Here is a 22,495-nt window from a genome sequence, read left to right as displayed (position 1 = left end):
TGAACTGGAAAGAGGGCATAGTGTGGAAATAAATTCAGAAAATGACTCATTTAAATCAGCACTACTATTGAAAGAAATGCCCCCAAACCTAAAATGCTGGATATTTGCTTATTTGCTCCTTTGGAGAAAAAAGCACTGCCTAGAGCAATAAGGATTACATGCAGCTAAACAAAATACTCGTGCCTTTAAACCAATATCTTTTTACCTAAATCCTATTCTCTCAATGCTTCTTTAGTGGTCTAAAAATAATCCAGCTTTTCAAACTGAATGCCTTCCTAGGCTGTGAGCTTGCCAAGAGACTACAAAAGTGTGCAATTTCAAGAGAAATCTTGCTCATCTTCCTAAAAGCAACTTCACAGATATAATTTTCTATTTTACTAATGAAAAGTCAATCACTTCCTCTGGGTTTTGTAATCACTGCTGGAAACACTCATTAATGGGCTCTGAAATCACATAATTTATCTCTAAGCCAAGTATCAGTTTCTTATTCTGGACTGCAATAATTCAAAGGCTCAGAGACATAAGGCCAAAAGGGACTATCAGACCTTGTCTAACTCTTGCGTACTTACAGACTTCAAAACTTCCTAACATCACTCCGTAACTGGGTCAACTAAAGTACAAATAACATTTCCCCAAACTTTCAGAAAGGTATCTACCCTTGGCTTGAAGATATCTAGAGATTCACCATTCTGGTAATTTCTCCTAAAAATTTTAGTAGATATTTTCTTAACTGAAATTATCTTTCTCCCCCCCCCCCCCCCCCCCCATCTGCAGCCAGTATTTTCTTTTTGCCCTGGATCTTTGCATAAAGTGAGTTACACATGTGATGATGCAGTCTATGTTTCATGTGACAGCATGCAGAGGTAATATTGCATCTGAATTCTTACTTCTTTATTTACGAACCAAGATATGCACTGTGTTATTTTGGGAAAAACTCTTTCCCTTCTTTAACAACCAGAATATTTTGAGTCTACTGCCCAACAAATATTTTCAGCTTCTGCTGGTTTAATCCAGACTCTGAAGACATAATCCTGCCTAGCCTTTTGCCCAGTTTTCTCTCTTCCCTCTTCCTACCACAAGAGTTTGTGTGAAAACATTGAAGATCAAACCATGAAACCAATCAAGCTGAACAATAATCTTTCCATGTTGGCTTTCGGCATGATTAGTATCCCAGCTGGGGACAATCTGCTGCAGATGAAAGGTTCTTCTATTACCACATGCACGCAGACTGTTATTGCAGTGTACTTCTGAGATCATCATGTTTGCCCTGCAGTTATTTCTTTGGCTTGTATGTGTGTAACGTTGCCTTCAGTTGTGTTACCATCACTGTTTACTGTCTGCAGTTTCATTACTCTGACAATTTTTAATGCCATCCATTTTACACACATCTCTATATTTCTAGCAGAATTACTAAGAAACGCTACTAAAAATTTAATTCAGTGACAGCTAGTTGTTTGTAGTAATTTCTGAAGTAAGGCACCCAAATTTGAATATCTTTGTCAGGTACTTTACTATACAATATCTTTTTTAAAATTAAAATTTCATATTTTGACAAGTCAGAAGCTTTTCAAAGGTCTAAGTCTATAAGTTCTATCAGATATCCCTAATCAAAGTTATAATCTGCTCAAAACATGTAATCAAGCATTTTAAAACAATCATTTTCCTTACAGACTAGCTGCAAATATACTTTCATCTTTTAACATCTTATTTAGTTTTGCAATTACAGCTTACAAAAATCAGCACTGCTATCTTCTATACCTTCTTTCAGTACCTAAATAAAGCTTGTTTCATTTATTTCCTTAAAATAAATTATCTGTGTGATTTGACAGGCTGCTTCTCAAAAGATAACAAAGTAGCCTGCCTCCACAAGCTGGTTTTTTTACTGTTTAGCAAACAATTCTATAATTCTATAAATTCAATCAGTCATTTATTGTATGGCATATTTATCATACTGGTAGCATTGCTGATGGGATTATTTTAGATCACTATTGCATATTAAAGAGATCTATTGAATTCACTGGGAATATTTATACAAAGTGACACATAAACTCATGGAGCACAACAAGAAAATTATGTCTTAGGTCAGAAAGCTAAGCAAAATAATCCAATCACCACTCTCAGCAAAAAATTGAAATAAATAGAAACCGCAGTTCTCCATTTTATTAATCATTAAGTGCTTTTCAATTTATTTTCAAATTCATTTTAAAATGTCACACTACAAATCAAGATCTTACTTTTTTTTTCTCTGTAGGTACTCCTACAAACTCTGTGTGTTACCAAGAGGAAAAAATAGGCCTTTGAAAAAATATTAAAATCCACTAAACCCAAGAGCAACCAAATGGCAGCAAACCCCAGGAAAGTTCCCAAATTTTCTTTGAAACTTATTTATGGAAAAAAAAATAGTTCTTGCTATCTTTGTTGTCTTTGCATAAATTACTAGAAATATGCTTCCAATCTGTTCTGGTTTGGAATATGGAGATCCAGATATGCAGGCACACAGACACCAGGTCCTCTGGGATCCTCCTGAAAAGCCCAGACACCTCACACTGTAATGCAGACTAGAGTCCTCTGCCTGTGAGTAGGTGACTTGACACATTTTGAACTACACCTCAGATTGAATGGATGTGGGAGGGAGTCCCTCTGAAAGAAATTCTGCACCCTATGGGCCTTTGTCTCCTGCTGACATAATTTTAAGTCAGAATAAATAGTAACAACAAATGAGATTACCATGTGTTTGGGAAATGTTCACTCCCAAAACAGGCTCAAAGCAGACATCTAAGAACAATTCAGGAAGTTTTCAACGCTGATCTCTTGAGCAATCAGTAGTAATAACCAGTCAGATCACACATGATGTGCATACTAGCTGTTCAGAGTCAGGTTCAGTTATGATTTGCTAAATTTTGGAAAAGCTTTTCCCTTTACACTGCTCTATGCACATACTTAGAATGTGTACAGCAATACATAAAGTGCTCAGAGGTCGTATCTGAGGAACTATCTTGACCTGGGTGAATTACTCAGTTTGTGGCTGTGAGAACTGTCTACAATGACTAATGGTTTCTCTAAATATCTTTCATGTTTCTGGGAAAAATTCCTACTCTGTTTTGTCCTTGTTGGTTTACCTCCTATGAGTGGAACTGGCTGAAATACTTTTGTTTGCACATGCATTTGTGCACACAGATCATTAAAACACAGGGAACTTTTAGCAGGAGAAGTTTACAACTCTGGGATACTGAAAGCTCCCACATCTTTTAAATGTGGCATTTGCTGATATCCAGCATCAGTAAAATTATAAACTTACACAGGAAGAATAAATATGCAGGAGTAGACAAACTCATACTGCTATAATTTTTAAAGAGAATTACAGTATAACCCCATTGAAAATGCTGGTTGTTCAAATACCATTAGGGTGATAGGTTCCTTCAAATGCTTGACATAAATGAGTGGACAGCAAAAATGAATAGATTCCTGCAACCTGATTTCTTCACCCCTAGAACAATGCATGCCATTTAGCTGTAAGTGCTCCTTGGGTAACTTTTCTCCAGCACAACCACTAATGTGCAATAAATCCAGTAATACATGACTGATTACTCACCTCATCAACTCGAGGATCTTGAGCCTGAGCAGCATTGGGCACTGGGGAGTCACAGTCTGGGCTATAATGCTCACAATAGTCAAATGCAGCTCTGGGATCAGCTATAATCAACAGCTGCTGGATCTCACCCTGCAGAAAAGCATATGCAGATTAAATAACAAAACCAAAGGTAGTGTACAGTTCATCAGGAGTACAGAGTTCACATTCAGAAACAAAACCAGACATACAATACTTAGATATTTCCATCTGTGGTTACAAATAACATATCCACTTAATTTCTGCTGCTACTATGGAAAACAACTATCGTTCACATGGCAAAACAATGCAAATTCATAGCAAATGGACTCGGTGCAAAATTCTGGCTTAAAATCATGTCTGGTTTTGAAAGGAGAGAGTGGGAAGGTATAAGTTCTGATCTGTGATTTTCATGCTGTTTGTTTACTTCTTCACTGGGAATCAGTCTAAATACCTAAGATTTAATTCAGGGCACTTCCTATAACCAGCATGCAGCTCACCATGCAAGTGATCAACAGTATAATTCTGAGTTTGCATCACACGTGCATTCTCAAAGAAGACAATAAAATAAAGTAAAATAAAATAACAAAATAGTCTGTACCAGAGACAGTTTATTTGAATAAAATATAATTAAGTGAGCACTGTGCGAATACACGCTATAGAATGTTGAAAAAACCGTAACTGCTAAAAAATGCTGGTTTTGCTTCTATTCCCATATATCATGCATTAAAACAACATCACAGAAAGAGACCCACTATTCTGGATAATAAAGATGGCTCTGTTGAGATCCCCTACAGAGACCTTGTATGTTTATCATTTTCCACAGAAAGCTGTCTGGTGTATTTCTTAACATAGTGGTACTATTTAAGCAGCATTAGGTTAATTCCTGCCAACATTTCCACTATAAATTTTCTCATCCAGGAGCTTCTTATGCTTACATAAAAATAAGTTTGTTGGAAATTGGCACACATTCTTGGTCAAAACCCATTAATTTCAATCTCTCGCTATTTCACCACAGGGAGGGATTTTTAAGATTTATATACTCCTAACATGATTTTATTTTGGTTTTACCCAAAATAGGGGCAAATCAATATCTTTGTTGGTAAACCAGTGCCTGTTTTGTCTTTAAAGACAAGATATCAGAGCTGATGAAAATCTACAGGTGGGAAAATTCACAATTCTCTCAGTATTTCCAGAATCACTTTACATCTACCATAACAGTAACCTTTAACAAATCAAGAAAACTGGAGAATATTTTAAAAAAGTAAATAATAATTGCAGCATTCCTTCCTTTCAAATTGAAAAAACAGAGACATAAGCAAAACTTCCTCAAACTGAAAAAAATCAAACAATAATCTGCAAGTTCACTAGTTCTACAACTTTTTTACTAATTTTTCAGTCATAAAGTAGGAAATAGTTTCATAGCACAAAATTTCTATATGTTACAAATCTGCTGTTTACAGTATTCTAAGACCACTTCACTTTTATAGACTCATATGTGTCTCAGATTAATTTAGATTTAGAATATTTTTTTCTTAGCTTCCATAAATACTACAAATGCAGCAGTTTGTTTCTCTGTCAGCAGTTCTGGACTGTCTCCTATACTTTCCTTAATTCACTAATGCTTCCTGATTTGGACATCTTACAAAACCTACTACATTCCCCCTTTGATTTCTTCCATGAGTCCCTCAAGAGCTGGAGTGCTTTGAGAGGTTTTATACAGTCACTGTCAACCTGGGCTACGCATCCCCAATCTCCAGCGAAGTGTTTCCAAAGTGCTCTGCCCTTTCTCCCTCACCAACCACATTAAAACCTAGTGAGGCAGAGGAAAAAATGAGACAGCATAAGGAGCTGTAAGACAAAAGAGGTAAGTGACCCTTTTGAGCAACCTTGAGGTGGATGTGTAGAACCTCTGCCCTCACCCTGCTGCGCTCAAGTCATGGTCTTGCTCTTTGGTCCAGAGCATTCCTGGCTGTCTGAGGTGCCTGGACAGATCTCCGTGTCTGCAGAGTGCCAGCCAGCGAGAGCCGTGCCCAAACAGCTCCTGAAACTACTGTTTAGTCAGAGAGCCTACGAGAACACAGGCCCAGGAATACAGCCAGTACTCTGGAGCTTTGTGCTGGTCTTGGATGCCATGGAATTTTGGCACGGAGTTCTGTTGGACTGTGCGCTTGCAAGAAGCACTCGGTATGCTGTTACCACTTGGCGTAAATGCTCCTAAATTGGTTAAAGCTGTTCCTGATCCATTGACTGTATTTCCCAGCCCCACCTGTCTGCCTGTCACGGCTCCATGTAGATGGAGGCCCTCAGAAACCCTGCACAGAATACTTAAATGTTTACAGAATACGTAAATTACTACTGGCTATTCATGTGCAAGAAGTTTACTGAGGAACAAACAGATTTTACATTTGAAACCCCAAATTTAAAACCCCTAATTTCCCTGTTTTTCCTTCAAGATGTGCTATAAAAAAACTGCCAGTAAATTACGCATTTTCCTTTTCTAGTTTTTGTTTTAATTTTCTGTCTTTGCTAATTAAATTGTTTTCTGAGTATTTTGTTCTGTGAAGTATTGGCTGTACTGTAAGAATAATCCAAGAGTTTTCCTTTTAGATCAGGTCAATCATGTCAGCCCATGAAGTTCCACACTCATTACTGCAGATTTCATTACTGTGATTTAGTTACCATTCTAAGGTATTGGAAAAATCTACACTCTTTCCCTTCGAAAATTTTTCACAGAATTGCTTCAGCCTTTACAAACACATTCTTTGATTTTAACTGCTTGACTTTGAGACCAAAATAGAGTTTTATAAAGTTCCTTGTAAATGAACTACAAATAATCGGGTCATATTTCATGACCTGGAGTCATAAATGAGGCACGTAAATATCTATCTGCACATGTCCTGAGAATGTTGAATTATGGGTTATTAAGAATTCCAATAGCTGACCTGTAAAAAAATACTGAGGTACCTAAACATGTATGCATATGTCATATCATTTTTCTTACATGAAAATTTCAGGAAAAAAGGAAGCCTCATGGGGTAGAGTGATAAAAGAAAGAGAGCAAAAAGGGAGGAGGAGAAAGAAAAATAGATCAAAAATATAAAAATACACTTCAGCATCCTTAAAGTACTCTGAAAAGTGCATAGAGAAAAAAAGGAAGTACAAAAGGCTACTGTCTGTAGACTAGTTCTTCCTTCTCTATGAAAATTTCATGACCACATCTGCTGGCAAAGACTGCTCAGGCAATTTCAAAGTTGGAAGTTGTTATCTAGCATGTTATTGAAGTAAAGCCTTTCATGTCTCTACTGAGCCAGTTGTCCACCGTGCTTTGGTGACAGAGGTGAGAGGGACGACAGCAGAAGGCAGACACAGAGAATGTGAGGTGAGCTATCAGGCAGACATACACAGCCACTTTTCCATATTAATCCTTGTAACAAAGTGCATGCTGAACTTGCCCCAGAAAGCTCTAAAAGCCTCGGTCACCTTTGAGAATCATAACCCATCGCCTTGCAACATTTATAACTGGATAACATTTAAAACAATGTATTTTAAACAGTGGTTTGTCAGATATTTAGTGTAACTAGCTAATTAGGGATAAGAAAGATGAGAGCTACTTCTCAGTTGCCCAGAGGTAGTGGAGAACATCCAGCAAGGTATTCTATCTAACATTAACCATACAAGTACTTAGGAAGTAAAGTGGACCAATTAAAAATTTTAATATTTAGTGTGGATCATAAATTCTTTATAGAAAAAGGCACTAAGTTCTTTTCAAAGCCAACACGTAACTCACAAAAGCAATGCACAGTTCAATAATTCATTGCAATATGGAATAAAAATAGTTAAAGTCTATGAACATTTTCATTACTCTCTATTTCAGGGATATGCTCATAATTAAAATCAGAGACTTCTGAATCAGCCTCATGGTTGTATCATAAAAGCTGCCTGAGAATCATAAAATATCTTGTCCACCAATTTTCCTAGTGTGAAAACATGGTAGAGAAGGATTCCTTCTAAGAGGTACTCCAGCAAATAAGTTATTCTTTGCAGAATCCTCCAAGAGTAGTAAAAGGAGTTGTTTTGATTGAGGAGCTATTCACTTCTTTGTTGCATGCCAGAGCAAATGTGGAGAACCAGCCTAGAGAGCTAGAAGGAGAATTCAGACATTAACTCACATCAGCTGTACTACTACAAGGAACAACCCAGCTAAGAATGAGAAGTGTGTGCTGAATTTACTCATTGAAAATTCCTCTGTCAATCTCACAGACATTCCACACTGCCCATCCTGGAATAAGAAAATCTATGTGCATGTACACTTCCAGGACTTGCTGAAAAACTCAAAGCAGTAATATACAAGGTGGGGTATCTGCACTGGAAAAATAGCTTTGATGTGAAAACAGTGCTACACTAGAAAAATGCAGCATTGAATAACAGACAAAGGAAATGGAGACCAAATTTGCAGGAAAGCAGCAAACTAACAAGTTCGCTTTCCAATTTTGGCTACATCTTCATGCGATTATTGCTTTAACTCACTTCATGGTAATAATTGCCACATGTAATTCCAAATTTTTGGAGTCTTCCTTAGATTCCACAGCAGAAATAGGAACAAAGAAAATTTTTAGTTAGGTATGGTGTCAGATTTTCTCAATGATGTAAATCAACAAAGACCTGACTAGTAAGGAACTAATTCTTTTATTGTTATATCAGTAAATGCTAATGGCTGCTTATTGCCTTAATTAACTTCATAAAATGTTTTAGATATTACCTGTCTTCTTGAAACATTCTCTTCCCCTTCTAACTAGGTAATCTTACTAATGCTTTCTACATATGGTGCATTAGAGAATTAGAACCATAAAGTAGTCCATTTATAGTCTATTTATTATCTAAAAGTTCTATCATTGAAAAAAGACACCTCTACTATAAATGGCCAAATTGATAAAAAGGCAAAAGTATGAATTCATAGAAGGCTGTAAGGGCAGTGTATGAAGAAATCAGAGCAGAAATTACTGTTTTCTTCCAGTGCGTGAAATTTTAATCGTCTAGTTTTTCTCCAGTTCCACAAGAAACTCAAACAGTTTAGAGGCAGATTTTTGGGATATCTCTTTTACAAGAATCTTAATAAAACAATAACCCTGCCAGGTGAAAGTTATTCTGTCCAGGGAATAGCAGGTAAGCATTACTTCAGAAGCTCTGCAGATAAAAAAACCCAAACAAACAAACTAAAAACCTCCTAGAAATTACTTAAATGATTAATTTATATATCAGAGGTTCAAAAATACCTCACAACTAGAGTGTGTGGGTTAGAATTAGAAAAATACATCTTCCTGATTCACACTGGATAAAATTAGTACCTTTTATGTGCTTGCAAGAATAATTAGATTTTAAAGATGTTTACATAAATGGCAACAAAAGCAGAACAAACGCCGTGCTAGGCACTAAACTCAGGAAAAAAAAAATCAATATCTTTCATTTAAATATTATGGCTAAAGCCTAAAAATTACAAAGTGAACTTTTCAGTAGATCAGCAGAAATCAGCACAAATACCCTAACTTGAGTATTTGTGGCAACTTTCCCTAATTAGTTAAGTGACAGTACAGCTATAGACTCCAAAGAACAAAAGTCTAGACAGCATGGATAGTATTACTATAGAATTTACAAAAACCTGCTGCAGAATTCATTTAATCTTGCTGCAAAGATTTGAGGGATTGAGGAATTCCAGGAGCTTTTAATATAATATTCCATAACCCAGGCCCATTGCATAATATAGCTGGAGAAAGATATTTAGAGCCTGCCAAACTGAAGCACTGTAAAAGCCATAAACTGTGGAAGCAGAATACTGTACGGGTCAAAGTTTCCACAGAAATCAATGTCTTCTTCCTTCTTTGAACACCATGCTTATAGAAGGATAAATTCAGCTTGGTTAAGAAATAGGTTGATATGCCAATTATAATTTTTGACCTTCAAAACATAGCTGTTCACAAAGTCAACTGCAATTCTTGGCTGAGAGATTAGATTTTACCACAATGCCTGTGCAACAGCAAGTGTACATAGATAGACAAAGGCATGCACGTGTGCCCAAGGACATCCTATTTTCTAGATAAAAGATCTACAAATCTCTTACATTTCCATGTATCTTTGAAATCTTATTTACATCTGTTGTTTAAAACTGAAATGTATTAGATATAATAATAAATGAGGTGATAATAAATCCTATCTGTTAAATCTTTTGACGCTGATGCAGCATGCAACATTCTTTGATCCCAGGTTGTTTATTTTAAATGCAATTACAAACAGTTTAGTTAAGTGACCATTCCTTTGTTTCTTGGGAACATTCCTTGAAAATGAACTTGAATTCCTATGAATTACCAGAACTTTGCCTTCTTCTTTTTTCCCCCTCCTGCTTCCAAAAATAAAGGGAAACTGGATTTACCTTTGTTCACTGAACATAAGTTTGGAAATACTATAAAAAATAGATAAACACCAGATCACCAATTTTTGAGATAAAAACAGAATAAAGTAAAAAAACCCAAGCCAAAAAGAAAGTTTTTGGGAGAAATCCTGTTTTTTTATTAGGTGCTTCTCAAATTAAAAAATTGTCAGCTTTGCTTTACTTTTTTTTTTGGTGTTGGTTTTCTTTTCACTTCTCAGTGCCCAAGTAGGCACCACTTACTCTGGTGTTGATATCTAAAAGGCTGATTCTAAGTATTTTTGCCTGGAATGTTAAACATTTCTTTTTAGTCTGACAGACAGTCGGTGGGTCAGCAGCAATTACTACATTACTAGAGTGGGAATAATTTTGACAGTGTCTCCATGAGCTGGTGGTGCAGCTCCACAGGGCTATGTGAAGCAGAGGATACTGCACTTGCCCACTGGGGCTTCCCATGCTCACAGATATATGAGGGACAAGTCCTCAACTGCAGGCTAAACCACACTGCCCCAGGGTTATTCAGTCTATCCCCAGCTGCTCACTTAGATATTCCTATTCCTTTAAATAGGAATCCCATGCTGTACACAAGTGATTTATTGCTTTTTTAAATGAGAACAGATTAATGCCTAGTATCAAAACCTTTATTAACAAGTAGTACTGCAAGGATTTAATCCATAAACTGTGCTGTTAAAGCTTTCATTGGCTTTCAATGAGACTCTTACACATCAGGTTTTGTCTTGTTAGCCTCATTTACAGCAAAGTGCTTAAAAAACTATGGTATTGGTCTGATGTGTGGAGTTTTGAAGGAAAAAAAGTGTCTATAGGGAAATAGCTGCATAAAGACTCTGTTAGGTAGTAAGTTATTATAAAATACTAATAAAAAACTTGTACTGTTCACACCAGCAGTATTAAATGAAGAGTGACAAATCCTTAAAGCTGGCAAAGAATAAAAAGATCGCTATTATTTATAAAACATTTAAGCTACAAACATATTTCAATGGATACAATTCAAAATTCCTTTACTAGGTACCATATACCACCATCTCAAATCTTTTTTTTTTGTTTGCTTGTTTGCATTTTGGGAATTCTCTTCTTTGCAGCAAGAACTTACCAGATGTTCTAGCAATATGTATTTGAAAACATAGAAGACATTAATTTCAAACGACACATAAAAAAGTTTGAGGAATGTTGTGACAGTCTTTCAAAAACAAGCATTTACAAATTATTCCCACTGATATCAAAAGATTCACTTCAGTGAGCAAGGGCTTAGCAGTGTAAATGAAGGTCTCGTAATTTGGCAGTTAATAATAATACAGTTTCTAGACAGCATAATTTTATTATTTTAAGACGCAGTCATGGTTTATAATTTGCTTCTCATCATTTGTATGCACCCGATGCTTAGTGTTTGCTGAATTCACTATCTTGTTTTTAACATCATATCGATTTCCATATTAAAAAAGCACAATGACATAAAATCTCAGATTAGCCCTTATATTCAGGAATAAGCAGCAGGCAACTCAAAACTGGAATTTTCTCATATAAAACACCTAACTGTCCGCTAGATTTAGAAAGCACCTTAGATAATTTCTTTTCTTCCTTTTACAGCTAAATGAGAATCTTTCTGACAGCACCACTAAAAACAATGCCTCTTAGCTTTAGCACCAGTAGGCAAATTTACCAAAGAATATTTTGTGTTTTGGATATACAAAACCAGCAAATTTGGCAGCGATTTATTGTGCTCTCAGGACATTAATCAGCCCTTTTCTCCTTTCAGTGATTTACCTGATCTCTGGATGCCCAGTATGCTTACTTATTCAGGAATTATTGACCATCATAGGAAAGTTACGTATTGAGGTCATGTCACACCAATTAAAATGTATGCACTTAAAATTTGCCAGTGTGCTATAACATATTCTTGTGTTAGTAACAGTCAGACTGCCAGAATCAGAACCAAGATAGGACAACTGCCTAGAAACCAGAGGTTAATATTAAGAACAAAAATAAAAGGAAATGGTCAAGAATTTAATTTAGTTAAATCTGGTATTACAAACTTAAAATAACACAATTAGAAAAAAAGAAGAATATTTGAGCCACTGGGATGTAACATTGTTTTACAGTAAGCGTGAAACATTCCTCACAGGAACAATATTTATTCTGAAGCTTCTGAATGAAAAATCCATGCAAATATATTAGAGCAATATGACTGAAAGAGTAATTCCTTTTTCAAAAGATACAATCAAGTTGTGAGGAGGTCAGAATAATGTAATGTAATAATACCTGTTTAGGACTCATTTGTGTACACCTGCTTTCAATGGGAGTGAGTTACCTTAGGGACACAACAGGTTTTGGTGCAGTTATGTTCTGCTTCACACATTGGTTCAAGACCAAAAAGAAACAGTATCAACTTCAATTAGTAGGTCACTGAATTCTAAGAGTCCATTATATGTATCTACAGGTTATTATTTTCACATTTTAAATTTCCATTCAGTTTGAGGAGACTGAAGAGTGCTCCACCGCTCCTATGACCAAATCATTGGCTTCTTATGAGCAAAAATACCATTATTACCCAAGATAAGATGACTTCCTTGATGCCTGGATACAATATTAATTACAATCCTTCTGACACTCTGAGTAAAAGGTAGTTGTTTTTAGTGACTTCCTACATTTAAGCTAACAAAGGCTGTAAGTGGCATATAAGAAGTCTGTCATAAACAGTTTTAAGTCTTAAACAGTTAAACCTAATGTCGTGACTAGATAACTTCTGGAATTTCCTGCACACAGAATAAGACATACTGTGTTATGTGTATCTTCAGTGACTATTGTGGTCTCAAGATACAGCAGGGCTCATAACACAGAAATACTAAGAAGGAGACCTGTGAAATCACCAAATGTTACTCTGAGCTGCCATGAATGAGAAAAACAGAACATTTAACACACAGTCATGACACTTTCAAGCAGGGATAGATTTCAGGAAACAGCACTAAACTTTAGAAAAAGTAGCAGCAGTAACTAAGGGATGGATAAATTCTTGTTAATAAAACAAAAATAATGTTCTTTAGAGAGTAGAAAAACAGTAGACAAACTCAAAGTGAACTAAATTGTGTCCTGTTTCGCCAGACTTAGGAAAGAGGTCACCCTAGAGAAGAGGAGACAATGCAGTCTGCAACTTCCTCAAGAGGGGAAGAGGAGGGGCAGACACCGATCTCTTCTCCGTGGTGAACAGAGACAGGACGCAAGGGAACAGCATGGAGCTGTGCCAGGGAAGGTTTAGGTTGGATATCAGGAACAGGCCCTTCTCCTCTACTCCCAGAGGGTGTTTGGGCACTGGAACAGTCTTCCCAGGGAACTGGTCACAGCACCAAGCCTAAAAGAGTTTAAGAAGCATTTGGACAATACCCTCAGGCATAGTGTGACTCTTGGGGAGTTCTGTGCAGGGCCAGGAGTTGGACTCCATGATCCTTGCGGGTCCCTTCACACTCAAGATATTCTATGATTTTATGATCCATTAAAAATGTATATGGCCCAGTATTTTGTTTAAACTTTGAGGTACATTCTAATTTCAGCATGCACATTTTTACCTACAGATTCAGATAATTCAACATAGACATAAATTATTCCACGGAGGCTGTACAGTAACAAAGAAAGCAGAAACTCATCCCAAAAGGATTGAAGGCTTCTAATTTAAGTAAGACTTGAGACTAAATCTAAATCCTCATCAATTTCAAGAAGAGCCTTACAAGATGGTAACTGATTTCCCTGAATAAAAAAACAGAAGAGAGGTGCACTCAGTTGAGTAAGAAAACCTAATCACTGAAGAAATTCAGAAATGTACAGTGAAGCTAAAAAAGGTAGAAATGTTGCTGTTCTCAGTACTGAATCTTAAGATTCAGCCTCTAAACTGACCTTACAGACAGCTGCACAATCTCTTTTTTGAGTCCAAAGCCTCCTTCTTAGTGGGTCTCAGCTGGAATTGAAGCAGTGACTTGCCATGTCAGTGTCCCAGATTTCAGAAAAAAAAAAAAAACTGGCAGAGAACCAGCTACCACTACTTTCCTTTTCCCTCCTTGCTCGAGTGACAACACCCTCAGAGAAAAGTAATTTAAACTCATTCTAGCAGATTCTGTAAAGTTATATCCTTGTGTCCATTTTGACTTCACACAAGTTTGACTTCAAGAAAAATGCAGAATTACTTTTGAGTTTCTTCAATTAATTTGGTAATTCTGATTTAAGTACTAATTTCAATTTGCTAAGTTATGTATTCATCCAACTTTACTGACTCTTCCAACAGTTGCTTACCAAAAAATAATTGCATCCTATCACATCCCTTCCCATCTTTTAAGATAAATGATAAAATAAATATCTCCCTTTATGCACATAAAAAATCATTTCCAAACAGGCATGAATGATCATTTCAGCACCTCTGAAACTTCAGACATATTTTTGTTTAGCAATTGCACTGAGTTAAACAAACCAAACATCGATGTTTAGTTATTGTGCATTTCCCTGCTTGACAACTTTTAAAATGGTTACAAACTTCGCAAGATCAAGACAGACCCTGTGCATTAGCTTCTCTTATAATCTAAAATCACATGGAAAACACTAAAAATAAATTACTTCACCTAATTTTATTTTTTTTCTGAATTATTTTTTACTTCTGCATATTCACATTGCACACATTTTTGACAGTTTATTGTCAAACACAAATATTGAGGAAGCTGGTTTCTGACCTAAGAGAGAAATACAAATAAAAACTTAAAGTAATTATCCTATGAGGAGATCAAAAAATTCCTGTCACATCCCAGATAGAAGCAACTGTGCAATTTACCTTCAAACAGAAAATAATGTTCCTCAGATGTGCAAACTGTATTGGGGACTACAGGTGAATTAGGCTGCAAATACTAAACATATCATACTGGTTGATCCACTGGTGGATCACTCCAGAAATTTCCATATTCAAAAGGCCCACAATTCATCATGTCCAAGAAAAACAAAGATAACAATGCCACAATGTTACACTCAAAATTCCTATTTCCCCTCTTGATACCTATGTGGCTTCTCAAGCATATGTTCTGCATAAAGCTAGGACTAAAACTGAGGACATTTAGAGAGCACAGATGTTCTGTATATGAAATAATTACCAATCTGCAACTCCTTATTTTTCATTCTAATTTAAAATTTTCAGTTTTAACCATATGTATATGTATGTTATAACAATGTTATAAAAGAAATTCAAAAGTGTAGATCTAAGAAGCTTCATAATTAGTCTGCAAAAATAATTATTGACATAAGTATTCTACCCAAAAAGGCCTCATGATTGGCATTTACTTACTTTCTTAAAGGCATTTTACCCTTCCTATATGTACTTCTTGGCCAGTAAATGATGGAAACATATATGTCCTTATTGCCAAAGTATGTTCCATTTACTGGAAAGAGTAATAAGTGGGATAAACACTATAACAGATTCATATTACACAGAAAACTTTCCAGGTCCTTCTCCCCTATTCTCAAATACTGTTAGCACACACATATATCTGCAAATGTTTAAGAGAGACAGAAAGACAATGATTTAGTGTCATACTACACAAATTTTCCTGATTAATTCTCCCAAATATCTCAGGTATCTCAATATTAGGCAGAAAGACAAAAAAAGCAACTTTCTTCCAGATACAACAAAAAGGACAGAAAAATGTACCAAATCTTCCAACAATACTCTTCCCTATTTTACTTCTCTTTTATTTCAGTCTATTCTAACGTGCTTCATAAAAAAAAGTTTCTACATTATATCAGCATTTGACCTAAAAAATTATTCTGGTTTGCATTAAGCACCTCACTCAATAAAAAAATAACTGAATTCCATTTGTTCATTATTGATTTGTACCTCAAAAACTTCTTCATCCAGAATTCTGGTTCCAAAGACAGTGATGCCATTGGTGTCCACAACTGTTTTGTCACTTCTGTCAAGTGGTTTTGTAGTTTTTTTGTTACAGTCAACAATCATTGTAACACTCTTTTTCTCCACACTGATAGCTACTCGATGCCACCTATTAAAAAAATCCAAAATAACTTGACAGTAATTTATGTTTTTAAAACTAGGTCATCATGTTCTTATCAAATCACTCTATAGGAGATAGGACACCAATTCATTCACAGATAAAATTTAAAATGTCTCCTTTTATTTCTTTCTTGTATACATACACAAGTGTACAAAGTGTTTTGACTATTTAATGTAAACATTCTGTATTTCAGCTCAAAGGAGTCTGATCCATAGCTCGTTGTGAACACCCTCAGAAAGGTGACGCTCAAGCTGACCTTCTTTGCAGCTTTAACCAGAGAACATTACCAAATTCAAACTAGAAGCCAGTGCATGGTTTACATTTTAATAGACTGAAAGATCTGACAGCAGATTCTTTTTTTTTGAATATGTTTGATCTTCCAAATTACTTGGGCAAATATAATTAACTCAGCAGGTTATTATTTACAATTTAGTATCTTTTCTGTGTGATCAACCACCAAAATTTTACCGTGTTATTTTGCATATTTGAAGCTATCCCATAGCTATAGATATTTTTCAAATACGTACAACAATTCCAACAAAGATACTTTTCCAGATAAATACGTATTTACAAATACTTGGCACCACTCCTGCAACAATAGCCTTGCCTACATAATATTCACCAAAAAGTGAATGAAGTGATTCAGAGTACCGACAAGTGACTTTATTTTACAGACATTTTGAATAAAGCTTTGTATGTTTTGCCCAACTCTACTATGTTCTTTATGAATGATCATGACAGACTAAATTAATTTTGCGAGCCTCTCTGCTATGACAAATGTTTAAGAACAAAAGCAGACCGCTCTGTAATCCACCAAGAAGCAAAAGGTTAAAGAATCTTTGATAGACCAGGGCAAAAAATATAAAATATGTCATGCTAGTGACTGATAAGAGGAAGGCTGGAATCAAATTATTTTAGTTGGCATTTGTGGCATTAGGGTTGCCTAAATCAGAGAGAAAGCTTAGATCATTGTTACAAAGAGTGTCTGTGTATCAAAAGGAACACCTTGAAGCTAATGGAATCTGACTGCTAAACAGTATCACTGAGCCAGAACTATAATTCCATGTTTTCTCTGGAATGCTGTTAAACACTATCATTATAAAAGCAAACTGGCCATGCATCCTCAGGCACATTGGACTGTTCACACTTTTTAAATATATCTCAGTTTGAGATGAAGATTGTTGTCCTAGATCCTTCATAAAATAGCCGAGTCAGAAGAAAATTGTTGGCTTATCTTTTGTAAGTGTGTAGAAGCTGAAAGCATGAAATCATAGCTCACTGTGCCTAGGACTGACTCCAGTTGATTTAGAAGTTGCATAGTGTCACTGTAGAATGTTGTACCAAACCAAGTTCATTTTTATTTCTTCATTTTTCTAAGTTTATCAACATTTTGGATGAAATTCTATGTCAAAACTTTGATATTTAGCAAAAGTCCATTTTAAAAAATCTGCTTTGTTTTTTATCACTTCTTCTGCTAGGAAAATGAATCAAGTCTAGGTTTCATCATGTAATTTCATTGTCTGGTAACACTAGGCCAAACAGACAATTACTTTTTTCCTTTTTTTTTTTTTTTTTCTTCTTTATTTCTTTATTAAGATATTTCATTATAGTTCAATTTTAGCCCTTCCTCACTGAGTTGTTTTGTTTTGCTTTAGTAAAATTTATTACTGTGTATCTCTGAAGACTGCGGCTGCTCCTCTTGGACTGCAGCACAGCAAATAAAAGCCTTTGAAAGAATTAATGTCCTTTTACAAGCACTAGAATGACATTCACAGAGAATGATTGCTTGTCTACAAAGCTACAAAAAACTGTGTTACTAATCCAACGGGTGTTTGGGATTAATTCCTTTATTGGGGGTGCAGTAAAAATCCTTGTCACACTTGGGATTAATTGTCCAGTTTATTCTTTCCTGATTTCCATATATATAGGATTTCCTTATACACAGATATCACAAACTATTTTATTTACCTGCTCGTTTGGCTCAGGATAAAAGAAATACTATGCTGTCTTGTCAACCTGTCTTCATGCTGCCTACCACCTTCAGATGGACCAGACATTTCTTTTAGTGAGACTATTCCTCGAGACTTTTTGAAAACAGCTTCTCTGTATATTGCACAAGGAAGAATCTTCATAGGTTTAGTTTGGGTCGGATTAACTTCTATAACTATTTCCACACCCTTGATTTATAAAAATGGCAGATAAGAAAGGTGGTTTGTTTCATTTATAGCTGTATGCACTATTTGGAGCTGGAACTGTATTCTGCTGCAAAGCTTCCCTAATTTTGTACTACACCAGTCCAACTAGCTAGAAACTATGTTACTGACTTATTGAAATATTTAAGGAAACTGTTTGTAAATAGATAATCATACATACAGTGGTCTGCAATACATTTTCCATTTTAAAATTTTACACTTACTTGCCATCAGCGATGTTGACTGTTCTGAAAAGAGGATAGTCTTCTGGGGCAGGTTTTCCATTTTGGTCTTCAAACAGGAAGACAGGGGATCTACCAACTTCAACACCTACTTGCTGAATTCCTTGCTCATTGTAGATAGACAAAAGAAAAGACTGAATACCCTTTTTAGGTTTTACTGTCATTAATATTGAAAAATCTTCTGGAAAAACACCACCTGTAAACAAAGTGATATACACAGTTATAAATTCAGAAAAGATGAACCATTTTTACATTTTTTTATATGCACATAGGATCCAGCATACAAACTTCAGAGTTTTCCAATTCTCAAAAAGAAGTCCAAAAAAAAATATATTAGGAACACTTTCTATGTCTTTTTTTTTTCTTTCTGGTCTCAATTTAATTTCTGAAAGTTATACCTTAATGGTTCTTAAAACCATAACTTGTAAATTATACAATGATTTGGGTTGAAAGGGACCTTAAAACTCATCTCGTGCCACCTCTTGCCATGGTGGGAGTGCCGCACTAGACCAGGTTGTTCAGGGCCCCATCCAAGCTGGCCTTGAACACTTTCAGGGTTGGGGCATCCACAGCTTCTGTGGGGAACCTGTTCCAGTGCCTGACCACTCTCTGAGTAAAGAATTTCTTTGAAGCATCCAATGCTACTTTCTCCTTTTATTCTTTAAAGCCATTCCTCCTTGTCCTATCACTACCTGCCCACGTAAATAGCCCCTACCTCTGTTTTTTAAGGCTTAAGAGTACGTAAATGTTACTGAAGGACCCCGCCCCCCATAATGGGGTGTACTCAGAGCCTTCTCTCCTCCAGGCTGAACCAGCCCAGCTCTCTCAGCCTGTCTTTGTAGCAGAGGTGCTCTGAATCTATTGTGAATTCATGTAATAACACGAAGTATGAAAGAACCACAATAGTTTCACATTCACTGCTTTTTAAATTCATCTTCTGTCTAGCAACCCTCTAATTTAAAAGTGTGCACCACAATTTCACTCAATGGAACAAGCACCAGTACCATAGCAAAGACTCCCAAGGTGCTTCAGTAGCCCTTGATAACAATTTATTCTAGTTTCTCTCCCACAATATATATTTGAGTCTTTCTGGAATTATATTGTGCATAACATTAAAAAAATACATAAGTAGTCTTCTTTAATGGGAGATTTAAGCAAAATCAAAGAATATTACTTTTCACTTATTTCCTGAGGCTTTCTTTCTGAAGTAGAGTTGATACATCAAACACTGTTTGCACCTTTACAACTAAACAAAATTAAAAGTAGATATAGTTTATAAAGGAAGTATTGAAGTACTTCAGTACTGTTGAATTACTACTGTTGAAATACTTTCACTCCTGTTGAATCTTGTGGTAAATCTCCGTTTCACTTGATGCAAAACTCCATTAGGCTCAATAACAAACGAAGTTTAAGACTGAGATTCTAAAATTCAGAATATGCTCTGGGTCCCTGTGGCTTCAGTTGTAATTTGACATACAAGAAATAGATGAGAATCTAATAATAACATTGGCAATGAATATAACTGCAGCTTTGTGTACAGGAGAGTGGATAAAATGTTCTTAAACATTTTAATATAATAGTAGAACAAGCTTTAATAAAATAATATCTTGTGGTTTTGGATTGAATTAAAGCATGTAAGAATTCATAAAACTCTGATTTTGGAATTTCTTCTTCCAGTGGAGAAAATATTGTTTCCAAGATTGCTTCCAAGACAGGTATTGTGGGAAAACTCCAGAGATTCTAGATTCTTCCTTGAAGACAAGTTTTTACTTCTTGAATTACAATGTGTAAACAAAACGTGTAGAATTTTCCTTGCTCTTCAAATGACATATTACCCTTCTAAACCAGAACCCCCTGGTCTTACATTTTTATTTTATCTGCTGCAAAGACACCCTATGGGCTATCTACCCCTTTCTAATTTTTTTATGACAGCTGGTTGAAACACTGTAGTAACATAGACCATGTTTATACATCGTTTTGACATCTTATTTTGAAGAGATCAGAGCTCAACAGATAGGAAACATTTCAATTACTCTGGTGAGTCATTGGTAAAAATTTTTCATGACAGGGTAAAGCACGTTAAATTAAACTGTATGTTATACCTTCTAATGTCATGGCAAATAGATGACAAAAAAGTGGAACAGAAAGAAGATGGCTATCAACAAAGACAAAAGAAACTATAAGAAAAGCACTGAGTACCTGCCCTATCTGCACTGTTAATCGGAAAGATATGTTGAAAGTGCTTAAGGCAGGTGATAATAATTCAGCTTGTCTGGGCATGTGCTGTTCAAACACATAACATCCTAGCGGAAAATGTGAGCTGTTTAAGAAAGGTGACTAAAAATGAGTCGTGTCTCAGCTCAGCAGTTTGGATTTGCTGCTATGACATAATATTCCCAAACATTTTATCTTGAGTCTACTTTGGGTAATCAGAAGAAAATTTCCTCCAAACACAGCTTCCATTGAAAAGTCAAAAAAGAAATGACATTTTAACATGAAAACTATATGCATATATAGTTCTTGGACATATATCTGGAATAGTCTTCAAAGCCTTCTTAAATACTTTTAAATTTCTTGTTAATTGGAATGGTTCTATTTGAACAATAACTATGGATACCAGTAAGAATTGGAGGGAAAATATCTAGAAAAATCTTTTTATATATCTGGGTTATCATTCCTTTATGCTTTTGTAAAAGATAATTAAGAGCATGTACAACAACAGTACGACAAAAGTCTAAGCAGTTTACATGTCACAATCATATAATGCCTTCTAGTCAGTGAAATCAAGGTCCATTATATTCTGTGAAGTTGGTAAATAAAATTAAATTAATTTTTTAAAAGATAGAAAAATTACTGGATATAATAGTTCCTGATCAGCTACAGGAGTTAGATGAAAGCAAGGATGGGACACATTAAAATGTGCATTGTTCAGCTGAAATGATATCTCACAGCTTGCTTATATCTTGGAGATCTTCTAGTCTTTCCACTGCTAAAGAGCACTAAGACAAAGGGACAAGATCACTCAAATTTCTTTAAAAATAATCTGAAAAATGAGGATTTCCTGTAGTGAGGAGAGAGGATGCTTGTTCCACAAGATTGAAAAGGAATTAGTTACCATAATCACCTCCAAAAAATTGTTCTGATGTTTTTTTACTACTGTAAAGGATAGTGGGACATTTTCCATTCAACTTAATCAAGATGATATATTAAAACTCGATGAATTATATTAAGAATAATATAAATAATATATCTGTAGTGAATTTTGCTCAATAATAGTAAGTGATGAGTTGAGGGAACATGTAAGTTACTCTTGAACTGTGTATAGCTGTTGCTCTGGGAACACATTATTACTACAAAATAAAGCATGCTTGACCCTCTTCTGAGTGGGATCTATACAATTGCTACTCTGAAGGACAAAAAAAAAAAGAAAGCATTTCTCTTTGCCACTTCTAATCTGTATGGATTCTGTATGACTTGTTCTAACTCTACGTGATGTGTCAAAACATAGAATTTAAATCTTCAATGAGTTGGGTTTTAATATTCTTACTATTATCTTCCTCAACAGTTTGAGTCAAGTGACAAGTGATAGCGGAATAATGGAATAAAAGTCTCTCTCTAACATCCAAAGAATCTTTCCCAAAATTTGACTACTTCATTTCAGAGAAATTTGAGAGAAGATGAAATCACAGATATCCACAACTAGCCTTGTTTAGTCCCCCAAATACCCAGATATTCTGAGGTAATTCTTACCAGATGGTATTTCTGGGAATGATTTTGCAATGGCCAACCCCAACTCATTTCTCCCACTGCAGCATTACTCCAGGAAGTACAACAGCTCTGAAATGCTCTACTGAAATAGGGGGAAACTTCCCAAAGCCACCAAATTAGGTTTCCATCAGATAGCATCATGAAAGAACAGGTAAAATGACTTAAAAGTCAATCCCAGCAGTGACAGAATTTGATGAAGAACTAAAGCA

The 22,495-nt window shown here is 35.5% G+C and overlaps 1 protein-coding gene across 1 annotated transcript in view; it reads right to left on the bottom strand.

Annotated features, from left to right (window-relative positions):
• COL11A1 (collagen type XI alpha 1 chain) overlaps positions 1-22,495 on the bottom strand; it is a 133,536-nt gene that overhangs the window by 94,815 nt on the left and 16,226 nt on the right. The window contains exons 3-5 of the mRNA XM_066192346.1: positions 18,501-18,714; positions 15,910-16,072; positions 3,593-3,721 (exon numbers count right to left, since the gene is read on the bottom strand). Of these exons, the coding sequence (XP_066048443.1) occupies positions 3,593-3,721; positions 15,910-16,072; positions 18,501-18,714 (506 nt within the window). The remainder of the gene's footprint in view (positions 1-3,592; positions 3,722-15,909; positions 16,073-18,500; positions 18,715-22,495) is intronic.

Source organism: Chamaea fasciata, unplaced genomic scaffold (genome assembly GCF_029207755.1).
Source record: "Chamaea fasciata isolate MVZ Bird 193981 ecotype frontalis unplaced genomic scaffold, bChaFas1.0.hap1 SCAF_10, whole genome shotgun sequence".
Taxonomy (NCBI): Eukaryota; Metazoa; Chordata; class Aves; order Passeriformes; family Sylviidae; genus Chamaea; species Chamaea fasciata.
The sequence above is the reverse complement of the archived record's forward strand: the minus strand, read 5'-3'. Positions and strand labels throughout refer to the sequence as shown.